Below are 20,830 nucleotides of genomic sequence, written 5' to 3' on the forward strand. Positions count from 1 at the left end.
TTTACAGCCATAAAATCAGAAAAATACCAGGCGCCCCAGTTACAATTATGGTCTTAAGAGGGTTAAAGTCAGATTCTGTCACTGTCTTTGGGTGTTTCTCAACAGAGAGACAAGAGACTTGATTGGATCAAAGGTGTGAATCATTGATTGTTATGCACCAAGGATTCTGTGGGGCCCAACCCCGATGGCCTTGCCATTTGTCTATTGTTTAGCAAAGGGGGATTTTACTTAATGCGTGAAATGCAGTCTCAGAAGTAACACCCAGATTGTGTACCGGATTAGATGATAAGATCATGCAGGCACAATGATCTCATCATCAGAGACAATCTAAAGCATAAGAGGAGTGAGGGGTACATTATAAAATTTTCCATTGCATTCTTTGTGGTTTCACTTTTACACACGACATTAATGGACCTGGGGAGACGAGAAAACAAAGAGCAACACCATTTAACATAAAAACTTACAATTAATTTATTGGATTTGATTATCAACAGCTAGAAACTGCCTCCCTGAAAACAGATTATTTATGAAGTTTAAAACTAATTAAATATTTTATCTTTTAATGAAAACACAAATTATTTCATGTGTTTTTGGCGATCTTTTATGTTGAGACGAGAAGTTAACCACAATGAAAATATAGGTCAAAACTGTAGTGAATTATTCTAGATTCTTCAAAACAATAATTTGCTTTATGAACTCTATTGGAGAACTATTTATTTTCTGCTTTTAGATCAGCTCAATAATTTGGTTGCCATAAGGCCATGAGGCCATTACTAATAACACTGAAACACTATCTCCAATGATAGTCCATGGGAGAGGTGCCATTTAATCCCAGTGTTTCTCACAGAGAACCAGACTGGATTGCTTAGGTTTTTTCCTTCATAAATGAAATCATAATTTAAAATTACCTTTGGTGCACACACTATTTGTTCCTGATATTACCATTCATTGTATCTAAACATTCAAGTGTATGACAATAAAAACAAAAATAAATCTTTTAGAGGTAAATACTTTTTTATTTTTGTACATTGCATTAATTTTAGATTTTGCCATGGTTTGATCAGGTTCATTTTAATATGTTGCAGAATTTCAGAAAATGGACACTATAAAAACTCATTGGAACTTTGATGACATTTTATTTGATAATAAAACTCACAGTAATCCAGTAAAAGCACTTGAGAATGGTCTTTTGGGACCTTATGAATAAGAAGTTAGGTAAAAAAACATACCTTAGTTTTTTTAAGGTAAAAAATAATTTTACCTTAATTTTTGAAGGTAAAATTGAATAATTACCTTGTAATTATTTCAGATGTAAAATTTGACTTAAATGCGCAATGTTTAAATGTGGCCATAAATCACAGTGTAGATGCGCAACCTTCTGGGAAATAAAGAATTGATAAGAAATAAAATAAAAATATTAAACATACAACAGATTATGTCCATCAGTATATATAAGTATATATATGGCTCTTGTTTTTATGCTTCTCCACTACTTTTGGTGCACTTCCGTAAATCTACTCAAGTTCCGCCCGGACGATTTATGAAACGCAGCAACTTCCTGTTGGAAATAAACACAACTTTGACATTGGCCGCGTTGATGTCCGTCAAACATGAGCACCCTGACTTTAAACTCACTGAGACAAATAATGAGAGCGATGGTCGACCACTCGGGCTTCGACAGAGTCATAAGCAAGGTAAATGTGAACAGATATTTTTGAAGCTAAACCCAGGGTTTTTGCGTTTTCAAACTGCAACCCCAGATGTTGTCCATAGGTGGACGTTGTGTCTGCGAGCCCCGGGAAGGTGGTGTGTGAGATGCGGGTGGAAGAGGAGCACACAAACCGGGGAGGGACGCTGCACGGCGGGCTGACAGCCACCCTGGTGGACGTGATCTCTACCATGGCCATTATGTACAGCGAGAGAGGAGCCCCGGGGGTCAGCGTGGACATGAATATAACGTGAGTTTAGAAATACCCCAATCATGCATCAAGACGGTGCAATGCAATTGTATCCTCTGCTACTAAGTTTTTCCAGTTGCAGCAACAAACTTCACTGAATGTCACAGAGAAATTGTGGATTAGACCAAGAGTCTGCACCCTGTGGCTATTTGGGCCATCCAGTGACTCCTAATAATTTTGTCAAAAGTGATAAAGAACCTGCTAATGTTTATATATAAAAACCATTACTGATATAAATTTGTTATAAAAGTATTACTGATTGCACTTTAAAAATGTAGGTAACTATGTTATTAAAGGTAAAGTTTAAACAGTAATGATTTCTTGGTTAATGTCAAGTTGTCATAACAAAGACATTTTGAATAGTGTCAATTTTGTATTAAAAGTGTCATAATTTACCGAATGACGCTTTATGACAACAGTCATAAATATTCATGAAGGCTTATTGATGTTCATGACAGGTGTTATGTTTATGACGGTGTCATGTCAGTCTTATTCAGCCCCCTTCAAATAAAGTGTTACCAATTAGTTAAAAATAGCCGTAATATTTCGCTTTTTCAGATTCAGAATAAACTTAATTAGCAAGAACTCTGTACGGAAACAAGGAGTTTGTCTGCTGTCAAGCATTTAAACTCTGTGCAGGCAGCATACATTTATAAACTTCAGCTTAAATAACGTTTTTCAATCATTTTTCCACAAATGTCAACTTTTCTGTCTTTTTTTTCTTTAATTTCACATCTAAAAACAGAAATAAAGTGGTGATTCTTTAAAAATTACCTATTTTTAGTAGATAAAAAAGCTTAGGTAACATTTTTGTCTCTACATAAGTTTCATTTAGCTGGACTGGGAGTCAAAAGGACTGCAGACTCCTGGGTCACACCAACACATGCAGACAAATACATGGCTTTCAGCATTTTTTTAAGGAAATGTATTCAGCCCCTTTTACTTTGCTACCTTTAATAAAACAAAGCATCTGAGGAGCAGCCAACAGGCTCACAGTTACTCTGAAGGAGCTGCAGAGTCCTGCTTAAACACTGAAACAACTGAAAACTAATACTGCACATCACCCTGAACACACTGTAGTCACAAGAAGCATGCTAGTAGCAGCATCATGTTGTGATGTACATTCAGCTTGCTGATACAAGCTGGATGTACTGGTTGGGAACTCGACTTTTACCCTCACGTGAAATTGGCTGCAAATAGATGTGTAATTATACAACTGTACATCTTTGAAAAGCAGAAGTTGAGCCTCCTGCACAACCAACAAGAATGCAGCAAGTCATTTCTGAGTGACAAGTCAACAACAAAACTCGTGCTTCCCAGCAGCCATTGTACAGTGCATACAGCGGTAAAACCAGCTGACCAAGCATCCTCATCTAAGTGGGCAGAGCTCCGCTTGGGTTGCTAGGTGTAAAGGCAGCGGCGGTTTTTTGAAACAGCTTGTTTTCCATACTCCAAAAACATCAAGTTATTGCCATAATCCGAACAGATGCTGTTTTTAGAAACAGTAAAGACCCAAACGAAAGTATAAAAACAATCCCTTTAAGATTGTTGGCCATCTCTCACTTTCCCCTCTTAAACTTCAGTGGATTTTTGTTGCCATTTTGAAGATGAACTCCATAAGCAAGTAATGTGTGTGTGTGTGTGTGTGTGTGTTTGGGAATGTCACTATGCTGCAGGTACATGAATGCTGCCAAAATAGGGGAAGACGTCCTCATCACTGCACAAGTTCTGAAGCAGGGGAAAACGCTGGCATTTGCTACTGTAGATCTCTCCAGCAAAGCCTCAGGGAAACTCATCGCTCAAGGACGACACACTAAACACCTCGGCAGCAGCTAAACCGTCTCTTCTAATTGAAATTGTATAATTTACTGCTAAAACTTGGGATTCTGAATATGTAGACTGTTCTTTTTGTAAGTACATAAGTTTGCAGAACAAAGTTCTGTGGTTTTTTCCCCCCTAACTTATGTGTTTGTGTTCTTGTGAATATCGAGCAGCAAATGTTTCTTGTACATGCAATAAAGCCAGCTGGACAAAGACTCTTTTTTTTCAGACTTTGCACTGTATTGAGATATGCTCAGCAGTAAAGATTAGAGAACAGAAAATCAAAACCCAGAAGTTACATGCCTTACACCCTTTTTTTTTTCAGCTAAAACACATTGAATCAGCAAGGAGCGAAACTTTACGTACTGCTGTACTTCATAGTCTTTGAAAAAGCAAACCCTTCAAAACTCAATTTTAATTTAAAGAAGCTTGGCAGCAGATTCGCAACTTTAACAGATCAAATTAAACAGAAATCAGTTAGCTTTAAGCAAAACCCTTTTTTTTGTTAGGTATATTATTATTATTATTATTATTGTTAAATCTGTCATCATTGCAAATCATCACCGACCCATGTCCCTCCGAAAAACAAAGCGCAAAACATCAGATTTCAGTAGCTTAAATGAAATAGTGCATGAACGGATTGAACTGTGAAAAATCAACTTCAACATACCAACATGTCTTAACTCTGCACAATGCCTTTTGAGATACTCGCAAATTTAAACAAAGGCCTGTTTAGTATGTTTCTGAGAAAAGCAAATGACACAAAAACATCTTTTAAGTCCAGCAAATAAAACTAAGGCAGTTTATAAGAAGCAATACCTACACCATATGATTTGACAAACACTCTTCCTCTTGTTATCTTTGCCTGTACAGGTGTTCTGATACCTGCTCATGCCTATCCTGGGCAAAAAAGATTGTCTAAACTTGTTTTAGAAGCCCTAGTAACATTACAAAACAAGCTTTAACAATCCTTTCTTATCACATCAAGGATATAAGACATGTCCATCGTAACCACCATGAAGACTTGCGTATCGTTTGTTCCGGTTTAGATGCAACATAAAGAGTTCATTCAGTGACCGATGCTGTTGACTGTGTGGCTCCAAGAGAACAACCAACCACTCAAAAAATCAATGTCCGTGCAGGTTCAAATTAAAAAAAAAAACAAACAAACAAAAAAAACAAAAGCAAAATGAAAGAAAGGGTGAGTAAGGAAAAGGGAATGAAGTAAAATAAAAATGTCAGAGCCAATCCAAAAAAAAAAATGGGAGAAAGTATTGGGACAAACATGGGAAGAATGGGGTATAAAAAAAAAACAGGATGGGAAGCAAATGGGCTTCAGGTTAGAGGGAGAAAATGAGTGGGGGAACAAAAAGGAGATCCAAGCACAAGTTCAAATCTTTTAAAAGGGACAGGGAGGAGATGAGTACATCAATTTGCTTCTGAAGGCTTAGGGAGGGAAGGAGAGGTAAAGGCTTGTCTCTGTGTGGCTGGGTGAAGCAAGAAGCCTTAATCAGGCATGTATGGGCGGAGGTGATCCTCGATGTCTCCCACGCCCCAGCAGGTCAGCTGGTCCTGGGGCAAATACAGGCACAGGCTGCACAACTTGAAAACCGTGGCCTTGGTTTTAGGAGTCTGAAACGACCAAAAAGTATAATGGCTTCGTTAAAGAGGACAGGGTTTTTAAACTTGATAAGCCAGTTCTTTTTTTTTTTTAAACGTTTCAACAGATGTACCTGCAGGTGTTGTCTGTCCATAAAGAGAAATACAGACTGGGTTGGGTTGTTCATCACCATTCCAGCTTTGTCTTTACGACCCAAAGCATGCAAGCATTGCTTCTCGTAGTCTCCATGATGAAATTCAAACTTGGCCTGAGAAGAAGAGGAAAGAGTCTGTATGCAAAGTCTGGGCTGCTGGCTAAATTTCATGTAGTAACCTGAAAAAAAAAAAAGCTTCAGGCTCAACTACGAACTGCTATTTGACCGTGTTATATTTGGCAGACTTAGAAGAATGACATTTACGCATACTGAAACGGTTCAATAGAGCGGAGGTTAAGGATTTGGGTAGGCCATTCTAGAAGCCTGATGTTAACCTGTGTGCAATTTTGTCTGCAGTTCGGACAAAGAAAGAAGCAGCTCCCTCAAATGGAAACTATGAAGCTCCACGTGTGTGGACAAGTCAAATGTTTTCTGTAGGAAAGTCCTACGGGTCAGCGATGGAGCCGTTTGGCAAAGATGACAACAAGAATGTTAAGACACGGGATATTTTCACCGAAATCACCGTTTTTATCAAACGTTTAGTTTTGAAGGATAACTGACTGACCAAGCTGTACAGCAGGGGTGGCCAAGTCCAGTCCTCGAGAGCCACCATCCTGCAAGTTTCAGATGCATCCCTGCTTCAACACACCTGAATCAAATGACTGGCTCGTTATCAGGCCTCTGTAGAGCTGATCCCGGTCTGTTGGAGTAAGGATACTTCTAAAACTTGCAGGATGGTGGCTCTTGAGGACTGGACTTGGCCACCCCTGCTGTACAGGTACTCTTCCCTGACTGTTCAGTACAATTTGGCTTCACGTCATTTATTTTTGCTCAATGTGTACAAGACAGATTTTACATTAATCTGATACATAGCACATGGAGTAGTCACTCCAAAGTGATGACAGGAGCAAAGGTCTGACCTGCACAGGCCTGAAGGGCTCATCATCGGCCCCTTTCCATCTGGAGAACAGCAGACAGACAATCTTCTCAATATCGTTGCGTGGCCAAAGGATAAAATCCATTTCCTGTGTGCAGCCTATCACATCCTAAAGAAACAAGACAAATAATTATAGTAACTAAGCATTTTTTTTAAGCCATAACTGGGGACTTCGTTCATATAGTCGAGTCTTACCCTTCGCATCGACTGGTATCGGGGGGCGTGTAGTTGCACCACATCTTTTTGAAGGAGCTCTATCGAACTCTCCAGAGAATAGCTTGAATCGCGCACACCTCTTAGGATGTTTTCTTCGTAGTTGTTGGTCATCACGGGCACCACTTCAGCTACCTCAAAAAGTGCAGACTTCTTCTTCTGTTAAAAATAAAGCAAGCGATTTTGAGGGTTTCACAGGTCAATGCATATTTTTCTGGTTTTCTTTGAGGTCTGACCTGCCTATTCTAAAAGAGGGTGTTAGGGTCACTGGTGGAAAAACATTACGTTTTTTGTTGTTGTTGTTTATCCATTCCAAAATTAAAGTAAAAATTATGAAAAAAGTCAAGAATGTTTTCAATTAACAAAAAAAAGTTTAAATGACCTGAAATGGTGAAGAGATGTTACAAAAAAAGAAGACAACGCTATATTTAGAATAAAGTTTAAAAAGGTGAAGGACAAAAGGAAGGATGGAAAGAGAAAAAAAGAGAACATGTAACATAAGGAAAAACAACTAATTGTCCATATCCCCCCCCCTTACATATCTAGACCTGGAAAACGCTGAAAGTAAAAGTTGTACATTTCCATCAGGTTTTAGCATTTGACTTGACAATAGCAAAATGGAAAATTGGCCGATTTACATTTATGGTCTATTGTCTGTTGCATCTCCAGTATAAATATAATGGAATATAGCTGTCATGTTAACAAACCTTTTCCTTGAAAACAAAGGCTATATAGATCTTGAAGTCAAACTGATCAGCCAAAGATTCCCTTTTCTTCCGAAGCTGAGCTCGAAGCCGGTTTCTTGTTTGGTTTCTTCGTGAAGTTGGGTCCCCCATGGTTAGATTTTGTTGGTAGTGTCTCTTCCTCTCGTGTGATGTACTTTAGCGACACTGTCTATTTATTCTATACTTTTAAGAAAGGATGGAGCTGACAATGCAATAAAAAAATCTCTAAAACTAGGTCCTCTAACCACTATGAACTTAAAAGACCAACAAATCAGATTTTAAACTAAGTCATTTCAATATTTGGTTGTTGTAAAAAGGCAGTTTTGAGAAGGGGAATGCTCAACAGGCTAAGACTCCATTGCCTTTATACCTGATCAAAAACCCATGTTTTAAGACATGGCCTCAAAGCCAAATTAACTTTTTTTTTTCCAACTGCCACTGAAATGAGTACAACAGATTTCAAAAAAACAACAACTCAAATGTGGCTCTCTTTTAGAAATGATAACTGAAACTAATAGAAAAGGCTGCTACAAAACAAAACACATATTGGTGACATTTTTTTTGTTTGTTTGTTTGCTAGTGAGATTGTGAACTACAGCGAGCAGACCGATATTCTATTAACTGGGTCATCTCAAAGTCCCTGATCCATGGCTGCGGTTTTGTTTTGTTTCTCTGAACACAGACTGTGTTATGAGCGTGTTACAGGCGGACTGGGGATACAGACGAACATGGCAGGGAGACACAGATGCCAACAGATACAGGCACCCGGTAACATCGAAGACTACAGCGAAAGTAAACCGACATTTCCTGAACTTTTTCCGTCACTCATCTGGCCCTGGGCCCGTGCTGCTGCCACAGCTGATAGTCATGATGTGGGCGTATTTTTAGCACACTAGCTAAGGTCTGCTAGCTAGCTAGCAAGCCAACCTAGGTATTCATTTCTGACACTAACTAGTAGTGAATCAGTGATAAAGCTACATCTTATTTTAAGACAGACTGGCTTAACTGAGGCTTTTTAAGTGTGGTCAGTCATCTTACCACGCCTTTTATTACATTTTCTGGCTCAACGAGACTGTCAGTGCTGTTATTAAAAGTCGGAAGACTAACGTTGTAACTGTTTCTGGTCACTATTTCAGCTCCATATTAAACTGTTGTCAACAACTTTCGACACAAATCAGTTGGTAATCGATTAAAATAAACGCTGAACTGCGAAACAAGCGTTAGCTAAACAAAAATCTCCCTCCTCTTCCAACGTCTGACGCTGCGAGCTAGTTCTTTCTCTTTTCTTCAGTCGTCACAACCTCCGGCTCGCCCCGCCGCATGCCATGTCAAGATAAATCGACCATCCAGCGGAGATCCCCCGTTCTATCAGTCGATGTGTGGCGTGTTCTGTCTCCTGGTGGGCCCATATTTAACGACGTGCCGTCCAACGTGTGCCCCGTTCGGTTTCTTTGTGTGTGTCTGTGTGTGTTTTTCAGGGAGGCTAATAACAGTACATTAGCGCTCGACGGGTTCTCTGCCTTCCCCCTCAAAATGGCTGCGCAGGCAGTTACAATAACTGGACGTAATAAGACACGTGACCCGACGGAGCGGCTTCGTTACCTGGTAAAAAAAAAAAAAAAAACGATACGTGAGAATACGTCCGCCATATTTTGTGTGGCGTGTTTGCCTTGCATAGCTATGCAACTGTGTTGGAAAAAACTAAAAATCTCTAGTTATCTGGAATATTGGAGGTCTTCTGGATGAATCATTTTTGCATCAATGCAAATACACTGTAACTAAAGTAAGTTGCATTAGGCCTTGTTAGTTATTCGAACCTTGCAATGTTATGGTAGTTATACTGAAAATTGCAATACTTTTAGTAAACGCATTCTTTCAACTTCTAAAACTACCACTGTTAACATAAATAGAAAAAGATCCATATTTTGTCAAAGATTTTAATCCTTTAAGTGCATTGAACACCCTCATGCGTCTCATCTTAATCATTGTAAGGATTAACTATAGATAGATAGAAATTGCCACTCACAATATGGCGGCACCGTTGCCGTACGATGCATTCATGATGTGTCTTTTCTCCTTCTCTATTGGTGGAAGGAGGAGACGGAGGAGAAGAAAATAAAAATTCTTCGTGGTGATTGGTGGCTTCACACGTGACTCGGTGCTCGTATTTAAGCCCCTGGCGCGAGATCTTTTAGTTGAGGAAAACAAGAGTTTTAAAGAGGTTCGGTTGAGTTTGTGAAAGGTGAGTTTACGTCTCTTAATGTTGGGCTGTTTGAAATATTCTTGTAATTAACACATTGACTAGAGAGTGTGGCGTACGGGGGCTTATATTTAAGTCAAATTTGTACATCATTAGACTTGGATGGCGCTACCGTTAGCATAATATTTGAATTAGCTTGTTCTTAGCACGAGAAGATATTTGTATCCTATTATTTTTGACCGTCTAGTCACCTAGAATCACAATCGACCCATATATAGATGCATATTTTGCTTTGGTTTTATCTTGTGCAGTATCTGCTTTAATTTGTCCCTAACCTTATTTATCAGATCTCCGGAAAGAAAATGAATTCCGTTGGCAACGTGAAACAGCAGAGATCCAATGAGAACATGAAGGTAAATCTGAAGTATTTCTTCTTGGGTTTTAAGTATGTTTCTTTCTTTTTTTTTCTTTTTTGTTGTTGTTGCTGAATTGTTGCCTTTTAAAGAACTGAAATTCTTGTTGGGCTCTCAAATGGTCCAAATCTCTGAAAGATGATTTAATCAGCCTCAAACCAATGGAGCTGTTGAGGTCTAGCCAAACATTAACTAGGCTTTGTCCTGCTCCTTAATGAGCACTCAAGAGGAACTTTCCCATGACCACAACAACTTTGTGCCCTACCCTTGAGCTTGGGCAGTATAAGGAGCCTCTCTCTACTTTAGTGACATTGTAACTAAAGTCTTCTGTGTCAGGTGATGCCAAGCTCGGAAAATCATAACTGAGTACTTTCCTGTCACGGTGCACTAATTGGGCATTTTCTGATTTGTGCAAAGTTCTGATTTTCACTGAAGTCTTTCATCACAATGCTTTTCTCTCTGAAGCACATGTTTAATATTCTCTCCATTATTATTATGTACATGATTAAGTTGAATGTAATGTTTGAAATTGATTTCAAGATGCAATCCATGCATTAAACATTATGTATACGTTTGCACTCGTATACCATTTAAGGAGTCTCCAATTCTATGTGTTCAAAGAATTGCTGTAAAGGGGAAAATTGCCTTTCCTGATCTCTGAAGGTATATTTGTCTTTCAGAACTTCTTTGCATCGCCTCAAAAGGCAGTTGGAAAACGAAGACACAGCCTGCAGGTCCTCCAGGTGTCAGCAGTCAACACAAGTTTGAAATCGGCTCAGGTATGGCCTGTAACAATAGTCTTGATTGTACAGCTGAGGGTTCAGCCATTCCTAATCCCGATTCTTCTATTTTAGACAGGAAAGGTTATTCCGAAGAGGAAACAGTGGATACTGGACCAGTCAAGAGGTCAGAAGAGGGTTAAAGTAGAAGTCAAAGCCACACAAACGGAAGAAGTTGACTGTGTACCAGATGGCCTGTCCAAAGAAGCATATGAACTTATGGTCAAAGGTAAACTTATGATCGGTTCTGTAACTGGTGAAAATCTCCTTCACCTTCTAGAAATGACATCTTTATCTTGCACTTTTCTAGAAACTCCTCCTTCCTCTTACTGGAAAGAAGTAGCAGAAGAACGACGAAAGGCTTTGTACAGTGTCCTACAGGAGAACGAAAAGGTGAGTTAATCACTAGGGCTCAGATAATGTTTAGCTTTCTGAACGTTCCCACGCTCCAACTCCCTTGACCCTGGGAATAAACCAGTCCAGACTGCAGAAAATGTATTCAATCATTAGTTGGCTTTTGTCTACTTCTGTTCAGTCAGGCCTGTCAAAACTGTCTTCAGTGCTTTTAAGGTTCTTCAGTTTGGTGACCTTGTACTTTGAGCTCTGACCAACTAATTTCTTTCAAACCAGTTGCACAAAGACATCGAAGCCAGAGATGAACAGATCAGCAAGCTCCAGTCTGAGAATGAAGAGCTGCAGGAGCTGGCGCAACACGTGCAGTACATGGCTGACATGATTGAGGTTTGTACTCTGAGTATCTACCAAACACCTGGCATGGATTTTCTTTGTGCTGTCTGCCTTTGTCTTAAAGCTCAACCTGATCTTAGATTGCACTAAAGGGCATAATTAGGCTTTGACATATTATGTTTCTGAACTTGATACCGCTTTTTATCCAAAAGTGCAGCAGTTTTAGCAGTGGCATACAGGCCTGTAACTGGAGCTGGTACACTTAATCCAATAGTTTAAATGCCTCCTTTGTGTGCACTATGGGTTGAAGTGTTTTTTGTTTTTCCCCCCCAGAGTAAAATAAAGTTCATTGTAAAGGCATGATCTCTCTTGGTACTAATTAACAACTTGTATAATGTGTTTACAGAGACTGACTGGAAAGTTCCCAGAGAGCCTGGAAGAAATGAAGGACATTGCGTTTGATGCAGAAGAGGCGGGTCCAGCTGAGCAAGAGGAGGCAGACTACAGCGATGAAGAGACGTCAGATCATGACGAAGCTGGACCCTCAGGATTAAACTGACTTTAGAGAAAGACCTCCTTTTGAAGGAGATATGCCCTCTTTTGTTAATAAACTTGTAATTTTTGTTGAGTTGTTGGCAGCTTTTTATCATTTGAGTTTAAATTTAAACGCATTGGACGGTTTGTCTCGATCTTTCAATCCAAAGGACTTTCGTCCGGTAATTGACTGGTATTAAGCCCTCACTGACTACTGAGCACCTTTTTTATAGAGGAGCCCTGTAGTTTAAAACTGAAATGTTTTCCAGACTTCAACCTTGTTTTGCAGGGTCTCGTATGTTAATAAATCTGGCTGTTGGCAGACCCTTGTCTCAGTTTAAAATGTGAAACTGCTTTTTATCTGATTTTGTACATAGTCTATACAATAAAATTGAAAGAAACTGAGTTCCTGTTGGCTATTCTTCACTTTAAGGGTGTATATGACAAAACGGCTAAATTTATCAAGCAACTCCTTTATTGCACTTTGTACATCTTGGTATTGACAACTTTTAAAGTTCAAATTTTTTTTTGAAAAGTGGATAAAATTGTTTTATAGAAATGGGTCATGTTGACACTTTCTGCCTTTTATAGTTTGAAGGCTTCCTGTTTTGTTTACGGTTAAAATAAATGTAGCTTGTTGCCCTCATTTAGCTTGTAACGGCAAGTCAAACGGGCAATACAGAATTGGGAAAAACTTTTTAAACTTGAACACTGAGCTGATTCTTTAGATTTAATATGCAGTTCAATTGGTGACAGCAAGTACTCTTAAAAATGAGAAACATTTTGCTGGATATATGGGAGTACCTTCAGTGTCTGCATTACCTGGCAATTTTTTTGGCCTAATCTAATTTGCTTCAATTTCTTTTCAGCATAGCTGAGCCTACATCATCCCTTATACCTGTAGATTGTTTCAAATTAAGGTGACAAAATGGCTGGACAGCTTTTTCTCTTGTTGGATCAAAATTTCCAGGTGCATTGTTTACAGCAAATACTTGCAGAAAATCAAAACAGTAATTTTAAATATGCAAAAATATACTTTATTGCAATATTGGAGCACAAGAAATACTGCTGACCACAACAGATGAGTAGTAGATGGATCAGTGCTGAAGCTATGGACCACAGATTAATTTCAATTTCAAAGTGTTAAAACTGTAAATGACTCCACATGTGCACACTTTTGCCTGCTTGTACTTGACAGTGCTTAGGATTCACATGGCCCACCAATTATAAACACTGGTCAACTGCAAGTTCATAAAAGGGAGAATGCTATATACAGACTGGGTTAATTTAGATGCTAGGCTAAAAATACTGTACTGCTATATGCATATCATGAAATGAAAATTGCTTCAGATTTGGACCATATTTTGAAAAAAAAAAAAAAAAAAGTGTGTATAGAAAAACAAATGACAATATTTTAGTAACTGTTCACACATTTACAGATAATACAGGAAAAAAATACAATGTATAAGAATATTTAATATGGCTTTGAACTGGATTAAGAAGTTACATCTAAATGTAACAAGACCCATCTATTGTGGGTTTAATTCTTTAAGTTGTGCTTTTCCTTTTAGATCTGAGTTCTGGCCTTAATGCAAATGTTTTATTGAAAATACATTCTCTTGAATTAGCTCTTTTTTGTTAAAAAAAAAAGGTCAAAATTATAATTAAATTTCCTTTGGTTACAGTAAATCTAGTTGATAAAGTAACATTTATAAATATATAGAAGTCTCAAATTTTTTTTATGATACTTCAATGAAGAAAACATCAAATCTCCTCCAAAAAATGATAATCTAATATATTTCTATTAAAATAAACTCCAATTAAAATTAACCATCAGTTTACAAGATCATGATAAAACTATCAAGGTCAACAGTTCACGTTAGACCTGAAAATACAACATAAATATGAAAATTATTCACAGAACATGGTTATTCTGCACTACTTGCAGTTTAACTCCGAAAGAATAGTAGAGTTACAAGGAGTAAACAATAAATAGGAAACAGATTTTTATGTGAATGTTTGTCTCGGTGCGTTAGCACTCGACTCAGTAGTACAGGTAGCATGATACCAGCAGACAGTTCAAGTGCAGCTCAATAAATCAAAATATCATTCAAAAGCTTATCTCGATTTCATTCAAAAAGTGAACTTGTGTCACAGATGCCTAAAATATTTTGATAATTATTGCGTACAAGTAAGGAGCTAAATTTTGTCAACTTGTGGACTTTCAAAAATGAACCAAAATAAATGACTGAAATACCACTCTCTAATAAATCTATGCGCAATTTTTGCTTTGTGAACTCCATGACTTTAATCTAACCTTAAAGTATTATGTAATTTATTGAGATGCACCTGTAGATCCTTACCTCCGGTCATTTTATTTTATTTTTTTTCCACACAGCGTTTTAGAGATGTGGAAAAACAAAGCCTTTCAATATGTAAATGTGCAGTTAGCCTAAAATCAAGGCTACAATACCACTCAGTTCCTATACCCTTTTTTTTTTTCCAGATGTTAAAACATGCCTTCTCTAGAAATCCCGAGCTGGATTTAATACTCTGCAGCGGCTCCTGGCCCGGCAGGAAGAAGAAGAAGAAAGAAAAAAAAAACATTTACAAAAAGAGCTTCTGTGGAATCTGCCGCCTCGACCTCATCAAGGCTCAGGTGGTCGAAGCCGACGTCATCCAGCGGGCTCCTCGTATCGACGAGGTGCACGAAAATGAAAGCAAAAGAAAACAATCATATGTACAAAACAAAGATTGCACTTGTTAAACCGCAAGCGTGAAAAGGCTCAGACATAAAACTGCTGAGCGAGTGGAACAGTGGGCCCCTGCTTCATCTCGTCACAAAGAAGGCTGTAAACTGCTTTCTGACTTCACTTACTGCTAAAAAAAAAAATAAAAAATCATCTTCCACCAACATGTCTTTCAGCCTCTGCAAAATCCCTGAAAATCAAATGGAACGTACCAGAAAACACAAATCAAGTTACACTGCGAACACAACCAGGTGTATTTTCCAGCCGTGTAAAAGATGCTGCATTTACAAGCTTACTAATGCTGTCTTCTGAAAGCACCTAAAAAGCAACGCAACTGAAACATGCTGCATTAATTACTTAAAAATCACAGAAAAATTTAAGCGACACGTCGGTCTGTAGATATGAACAGATTCCTTAACAGTAAGTGATGTGGTTGGTGTGTGCTTGTTTCCAAGGAGAGGATGCTTTCCAGGAATATCCACAGTCTGTGCAGCAGCAGCAGCAGCAGCTTTGGGTCCAGTCAAGTTCCAGCTTCGCTTCCAGTTCAGCCCGAGACTTGGCCTGCCTGGCTCAGAAAGCAAGTTAAGAAAGGAGGAGTGCGGGGGCTGGGGGTCGTCTCATATTAAAGTAAAGAGTCCAAGTCCGGATCCAGGAGGGGTGTAGGTTGTGTGTTACGACCATCTGTTTGGTGTTAGTTCTTCTCAAGAGGCAGCTACGAACATAAATCGGTTTTTCTTGCTGTCAGACGAAGAAGCAGAGCGGCTCGGGGAGCTCGACGTCGTCCCTCGGCAGTTTGTTAGGTTTCAAGCGGCTCGATAGTTCAGAAGGCGGTGGTGACGGCGTTTCCTCTCCGCGTGCCCAGACGGATCATATCCCCGACCACAGTGTCCAGCTGCTCGTACGCCAGCCGGCCCTCCTCGCCTGCAACAACAGAAACACAGGAGGTTTTTTATATAATGATCATTCTTGATAGATCAATTATCAAGGCTCGAGCATCTTTTGCCAGTTCGTTTTTCTGCTTAACTATGAAGGTACTTTTTCCGATGTGGTCAAAAACAGTGGAGGAGAAAGTTAAAATAGGTTGGATTTATTCTTTGTCATGTTTAAAATAATAAAATCTATCAAAGAAGAGAACCTAAAATTTGGCTACAAACCTCATTTCATGCAAGCAACGCATGCTTACCTGCATGTCGCTGGTCATAAACTACGCAAGCGATCGACGTCAGGCTCACATGCAACAAGAATGAATTTTATTTGTATTCTTTTGTTCTTATTCATGAATATATATATATTTTTTTTACCAGGTAAGGATATTTTGTGTAAAGACAATTTTAAAATAATTATTTGTTGAGTGTGGCAACATCCTGAGCAGCAGCTTAAAAACGTATTATTTTATGTTTATCCTTCCCCACTTAATATAGTCACAAAATAAAATGAGTCACTTATAAAATCCAAGTAATATTAAGTTACACTGGTTGGCCAGTAGGAGGCGTAGTAGCGGTCAACATCAAATGTAGGTTTTAGAGTTTTAGAGATTTCCAAGGATTGAAAACGGCACTCACCAAATGTGAGCAGCGTCTCTATGGCGACATGGCGCAGCTCCTCATCAGCTGAATCACACAGCGCTACGACCGCTTTCAGGCTCTCCACTGCCTTCAGACGCAGAAAAAAACACGGCTTTCTGAATCCTACAAGCAAGTCATATTCTTCTATCTTTAGAAGTGTGAAGCTGCTTTCAGACAACAAGTGGGATGCGACTCTGACCTGCAGACAGCTGAGAGCCGAGCAGGCCGCCCTCTGGCTCTGAACTCCAGCCTCCGACAGCGCCTGGGTGTAGTACTCTACGGCCTGCAAAAACAAGACAACAGTCGGACGCTGCTTCCGCTTAAGACTCCAACGCAAACCTGGGCTCCGGTCGCCGCTGCTCACCCTGGTCCTGAAGTGTCTGTCTGACGCTCCAGAGGAGAGGTAGTCGGCTGCTGCCTTGTTGACCTGGGGGTCTTCTGCCGTCAGCAGGGAGGCCAGTGCCCTCAGGGTGCCGTTTCGAGGCCAGAGAGTCGACAAAGGCACCTCCTCCAGTTGTGCCAGACGCCGAGAGAAATCATCACCGCACAGGGTCTCCGCAAAGACCTCTGCGAACGAACACAAGCGGAAAACGTTCAAATCCTTTTTGACAAGCTTTGTTGCACTTTTAAGCCATATAAAAACAGAAAGAAAAGGATAACATTTCAATTGGTATGTTTTTTTTCTAACAAGTGCGGCATGCATTTGTATTCAAATCCCGGTATTTGATATTCTGTAGGACTATATTGCGCAACAATTAATTTAGATTTTATTTAAGGGCAATCAGAGGGACAAAGGGGAATCTTTAGAAATGCGTAGCAACCCCAGCAAACACACCGATGTTTGTAATTCCAGTTAAAAAACAAATCTAAAAAAAAAAGTAAATACATTTAAATTACTGGGTATGAATAGTTTTGTACAGAATATATAAATGATTTGGGGCAACTTGGAAGATAAATATCCCATATGAACACAAGAAGAAATGAACTCTTGTCATACTCAAATCTTTACAAAGGTTTTTCTTTTGCAAAGTGATCTGAAAGACGTGAATTTCAAATTATGTTCTCTTCTTTCAATACAGCTAGGGATCCTTATATTTAGTTGTTAGGTTCTACATTTAATTTCCATCAGTGTCAATTTACAGCAAAAACCTTAAACAAAAACTCAGAAGCCTGAAAAGTCATCAAATTACTTTTATTAATAACTGGAAAAAAAACTAACAAAAAAAAAAAAAAAAAAAGCAAATGCTGTTTGGTTTAAGTTCAATAATTATTTGAGGAAAAGCATAAACTGATCTTTAAAAAAAGAAGGGCTTTGCCTGCTACTTTTCACCTTCTCTGGCCAGGTGCAACAGGTGAGTCTCCATGTCCTGAACGTCGTGCTGCAGGATGTAGTTGTGGAACTGAAACACAGTCAGGACGTCCCGGGACAGCGCCGCAGCAGGAGGGCCGTGCGCTGCAGCCAGGTCACTCCTGTCCACCATCTCACCCACAACCATGCCAATCACTGAAGAAAAGGAAAAAAAAAAAAAATATATATATATATTGTTGGTTGCAACAGTTTCAGTCTTAAATAAGCTTGCATATAAAATGTAATAAATTAAATAAGTGGTTGCGGGTAATAGCTGAGCATGATCTGAAAACAAGGCCTGAATTGAACTGCAGTTCAGTCTAAATCTAGACTTGAGTACAAACTAGTCAAATTTTAAGCTCTTTTATGAACATTTGAAGTAAATGCAACTTTTCTAACTTCCCGTAGCAGATTGCTGTGCTGCAGTGCTAATGCTAGGATCAACAAGTAACATTTTTGCTTTGTCACCTCAAATTCTGTCCTTATTTTTTCTACATTTTAGGAGGTTTTTATATTGAAATTTATATTTACTGTTCTCTTTTTTTACCCCCAAACAAAATGTAGATTTTTAGCAAGTAAACTGAAATAAAACTCTCATTACTGATGATCATTAATAAGATCATCATTAATGATCTTAATGATTTAAGATCATTATTGGAATGATCTTAAGTCATTCCAATAAAAATATTCACTGCAAACGTACAAAATCTTACCAAGTATTTAATTTTTTATTTTTTTGTCTAGCTTCTGGTGCAATTATTTTTAATTAAATGGAAATAAGACAAACCTAACAAGTAACTTTTCAGCAAGATACAAGAGCTAATTTCACATCAATAACTCCTTAATATTGATTTTTAAAAAAGCATTAGTTCCACTGGCAGATATTTTTTTTCAACTTGTAACCGGCCTCATTTCCCATGTCATAAGTGAAAGAGTCTGGCAGTAGAGCAAGAACTTTTTTTTTTTACAATCAGTAATGAGGAATTATGGTTTTAAAACAAGCTCTTAGATCACGCTGAAAAGTTACTTGTAAGTTAGTTTTGTATTATATCTAGTGTATTAAGATTTTTGCACTAGAAATTAGAGAAGATTTTGTATTTTTGCAGAGTTAAAAAAGGAACTCAGTTAAAAATAACTAACTTACAAGCTATATTTATTTAATCTAAATGAGAAAGGGCATTTTACAGATGAATTAATTGAATGTGTGGACAAACATAGTCATGCGTTTTAAACAGCTTACTTCTGAGAAGGAATTTGTCTAATTTCTAGCGTAATTCTACACATGGATCCTGTGTAAGAGGCTCCGTCTCAGGAACAAAATTAAAACTGCTGTTGGTTTACAGGTCAAGTGCCAACCTGCGTCAGCGCTGTGTGGGTGTCTCTCCTGCAGCACTGCTGAGTAGCGCTGGTTCATGTGTTTGAAAACTCGGTCCAGCGTAGTGTGGAAAAGCCCCGCAGAGCCGCTGCACTCTGACCACAGAGTCATCAGCTGCGGGCGCTCCGCAAGGCTTGGGAGAACTGGAAGGAGAAACGTCGTGCAGCGCAAGAGCAGGCGTTTAGATTTTTAAAATAAACGTCAAACTCTGGATTTTAAGTTGTCAGCTGGTACCGTCGGCAGCCGAGGTGACGCCTCCGAGCCTGTCAACGCTGATCTCTGCCAGCTCCTCCAGCAGCTGCGTCTGTCCCGACAGTTTGAGGAGAACACCGCGTCGCTGCCACACACCCATCCCGCTGGTCAGCATCTACCAGAAGGTTTAGTGTTACGCTTCAATAAATACGTCACACTCCAGTTTCTGATGGCAGAAGACTGCGGTGTGGAAAACTACCTGGATGAGGTGAATGCAGTACTGGAGGTGGATGACGATGGCTACATCCAGGTTTTCATTTCCAGTGGTGAGCGGCATCGGACTTCCTGCCACGCTGTTTCCAACCCCGGTGTCCTCTGTCAGGGCTTCACTCAGGTGACCTCTGGCCTCCTGATGCTGGCTTCTGAGCAGCACACACCAACAGCGGCCACAGGGTGGCAGCGTTTTAAAACGTCCAAAGACGTGTTCAAATTCAGGTTTTCTAACAATCTGAACATCAGAGTAGAAAATGTCGACTCGGTTGTGTTCAACTGTCTGTATGTTTCAATAACAAAACTCTTCTAAAGTTCTACAGCATTTAAAGGAATATTTTAGTTCTTTGTTGCGATCTGGACAAAATAATCTCTTTCCAAGCAAAAACACAAAAACCCCACCAAGTGCTTTTTGGTCTTAATAAGTGAAAGAAAGTTACAAAAATGAAACTGAAGTAAAACATCATATTTTTCTAGAGTTCCTTCAAAGAACTCACTCAATCCTTTCTGGGTCTGCATCTAAAGGTGGAGATTTCTGCGGGAGGCTGCAGATGCCGGTGTTGTCGTCTCCGGTGTCGTCGTCATCAAAGTCAGACGTGTTGAGGAAGTCGAAGCTCTCCAGGGCGCTCTCCACCGTCAGGCTGAGGCTGGACGACCGGCTTCTGTGACCCGGCAGGCGACACTGTGGAAAAACAGGAGCACCACATGGAAAACAGGACATTAAATCTCTACCAAAGATGAGAAAAGTAAGGAGGTTGGAGCCACAAACCTCACTGTACTATTAGGAGTTTTCTGATAAACCAAAACAAATTTTGGAAGTGGGAATGTAAGGACTTTTCAACATATTTTACATTAAAAAAATCTAAACTGTACAGAACCTCTTGTGGGCTTGTCTGAAAAAAATAGTTCGAGCTCAGCCAGATTGGATGGAAAGCATCTGCAAACTTTGATTTTCAAGTCTTGCCACAGATTATAATTTGGATTTAGGTCTGAACTTTGACTGGCTCACATTAATACATGCATACACCTTGATCTAAACCTTTCAGCTGTACTTCTGGTCGTACGCTTAGTGCTGTTTTTCCAGCTGGAAGGTCAATCTAATGTCCATGCAGGGTTTGAATTAATTATAGAGGACTGATTATGCAAAATTCACATTTTGCAAGTTTTTATACTTCCATTGGGTTTACAACTTTTTATAAAAACAGCCAAAGCAAAAAAAAAAAAAAAAAAAAAAAAAAAAAAAAAAAATTTTTTGAAAAAAGTTAATTTTTTTGTGGGGCTGGAAAAGAGAGTAATTTCAAAAAAATAA

General features: G+C 39.0%; 4 protein-coding genes across 4 annotated transcripts in view; 2 read left to right on the forward strand and 2 right to left on the reverse strand.

Annotated features, from left to right (window-relative positions):
• The first annotated feature begins 1,521 nt into the window (after positions 1 to 1,521).
• On the forward strand, positions 1,522 to 3,994 carry acot13 (acyl-CoA thioesterase 13). The gene is made up of 3 exons (XM_015030472.1): positions 1,522 to 1,694; positions 1,774 to 1,958; positions 3,635 to 3,994. The coding sequence occupies exons 1-3, from the start codon at positions 1,611 to 1,613 to the stop codon at positions 3,792 to 3,794; spliced, it is 429 nt and encodes a 142-aa protein (XP_014885958.1). The 5' UTR covers positions 1,522 to 1,610; the 3' UTR covers positions 3,795 to 3,994.
• A 1,139-nt stretch (positions 3,995 to 5,133) lies between these two features.
• Positions 5,134 to 8,054, reverse strand: cunh6orf62 (chromosome unknown C6orf62 homolog). The gene is made up of 5 exons (XM_015030470.1): positions 7,391 to 8,054; positions 6,666 to 6,842; positions 6,454 to 6,579; positions 5,513 to 5,647; positions 5,134 to 5,411 (listed from the first exon to the last, which is right to left on the reverse strand). The coding sequence occupies exons 1-5, from the start codon at positions 7,517 to 7,519 to the stop codon at positions 5,286 to 5,288; spliced, it is 693 nt and encodes a 230-aa protein (XP_014885956.1). The 5' UTR covers positions 7,520 to 8,054; the 3' UTR covers positions 5,134 to 5,285.
• A 1,488-nt stretch (positions 8,055 to 9,542) lies between these two features.
• On the forward strand, positions 9,543 to 12,426 carry gmnn (geminin DNA replication inhibitor). Its single transcript, XM_015030471.1, has 7 exons — positions 9,543 to 9,650; positions 9,956 to 10,021; positions 10,702 to 10,800; positions 10,876 to 11,029; positions 11,111 to 11,193; positions 11,431 to 11,541; positions 11,894 to 12,426. Exons 2-7 carry the CDS (start codon positions 9,971 to 9,973, stop codon positions 12,044 to 12,046), a joined length of 651 nt encoding a protein of 216 aa, XP_014885957.1. The 5' UTR covers positions 9,543 to 9,650; positions 9,956 to 9,970; the 3' UTR covers positions 12,047 to 12,426.
• A 2,084-nt stretch (positions 12,427 to 14,510) lies between these two features.
• ripor2 (RHO family interacting cell polarization regulator 2) overlaps positions 14,511 to 20,830 on the reverse strand; it is a 31,721-nt gene continuing 25,401 nt past the window's right edge. The window contains exons 14-22 of the mRNA XM_015030469.1: positions 20,019 to 20,203; positions 19,511 to 19,673; positions 19,294 to 19,426; positions 19,041 to 19,202; positions 17,667 to 17,840; positions 16,701 to 16,903; positions 16,536 to 16,619; positions 16,334 to 16,424; positions 14,511 to 15,692 (exon numbers count right to left, since the gene is read on the reverse strand). Of these exons, the coding sequence (XP_014885955.1) occupies positions 15,592 to 15,692; positions 16,334 to 16,424; positions 16,536 to 16,619; positions 16,701 to 16,903; positions 17,667 to 17,840; positions 19,041 to 19,202; positions 19,294 to 19,426; positions 19,511 to 19,673; positions 20,019 to 20,203 (1,296 nt within the window). The 3' untranslated portion in view covers positions 14,511 to 15,591. The remainder of the gene's footprint in view (positions 15,693 to 16,333; positions 16,425 to 16,535; positions 16,620 to 16,700; positions 16,904 to 17,666; positions 17,841 to 19,040; positions 19,203 to 19,293; positions 19,427 to 19,510; positions 19,674 to 20,018; positions 20,204 to 20,830) is intronic.

Source organism: Poecilia latipinna, unplaced genomic scaffold (genome assembly GCF_001443285.1).
Source record: "Poecilia latipinna isolate Pla-1442-1.1 unplaced genomic scaffold, P_latipinna-1.0 Scaffold183, whole genome shotgun sequence".
Classification (NCBI taxonomy): domain Eukaryota; kingdom Metazoa; phylum Chordata; class Actinopteri; order Cyprinodontiformes; family Poeciliidae; genus Poecilia; species Poecilia latipinna.

Coding starts and splice junctions, on each gene's coding strand:
- acot13 (XM_015030472.1), top strand. CDS start 1,611: ATGAGCACCCTGACTTTAAACTCACTGAGACAAATAATGAGAGCGATG. Junction 1,695..1,773: donor TCGACAGAGTCATAAGCAAG/GTAAATGTGAAC, acceptor TGTTGTCCATAG/GTGGACGTTGTGTCTGCGAG. Junction 1,959..3,634: donor AGCGTGGACATGAATATAAC/GTGAGTTTAGAA, acceptor ACTATGCTGCAG/GTACATGAATGCTGCCAAAA.
- cunh6orf62 (XM_015030470.1), bottom strand. CDS start 7,519: ATGGGGGACCCAACTTCACGAAGAAACCAAACAAGAAACCGGCTTCGA. Junction 5,648..6,453: donor AGCCCTTCAGGCCTGTGCAG/GTCAGACCTTTG, acceptor TCTTCTTCTCAG/GCCAAGTTTGAATTTCATCA. Junction 5,412..5,512: donor TGGACAGACAACACCTGCAG/GTACATCTGTTG, acceptor TGGTCGTTTCAG/ACTCCTAAAACCAAGGCCAC.
- gmnn (XM_015030471.1), top strand. CDS start 9,971: ATGAATTCCGTTGGCAACGTGAAACAGCAGAGATCCAATGAGAACATG. Junction 10,801..10,875: donor CAAGTTTGAAATCGGCTCAG/GTATGGCCTGTA, acceptor CTTCTATTTTAG/ACAGGAAAGGTTATTCCGAA. Junction 11,542..11,893: donor ACATGGCTGACATGATTGAG/GTTTGTACTCTG, acceptor ATGTGTTTACAG/AGACTGACTGGAAAGTTCCC.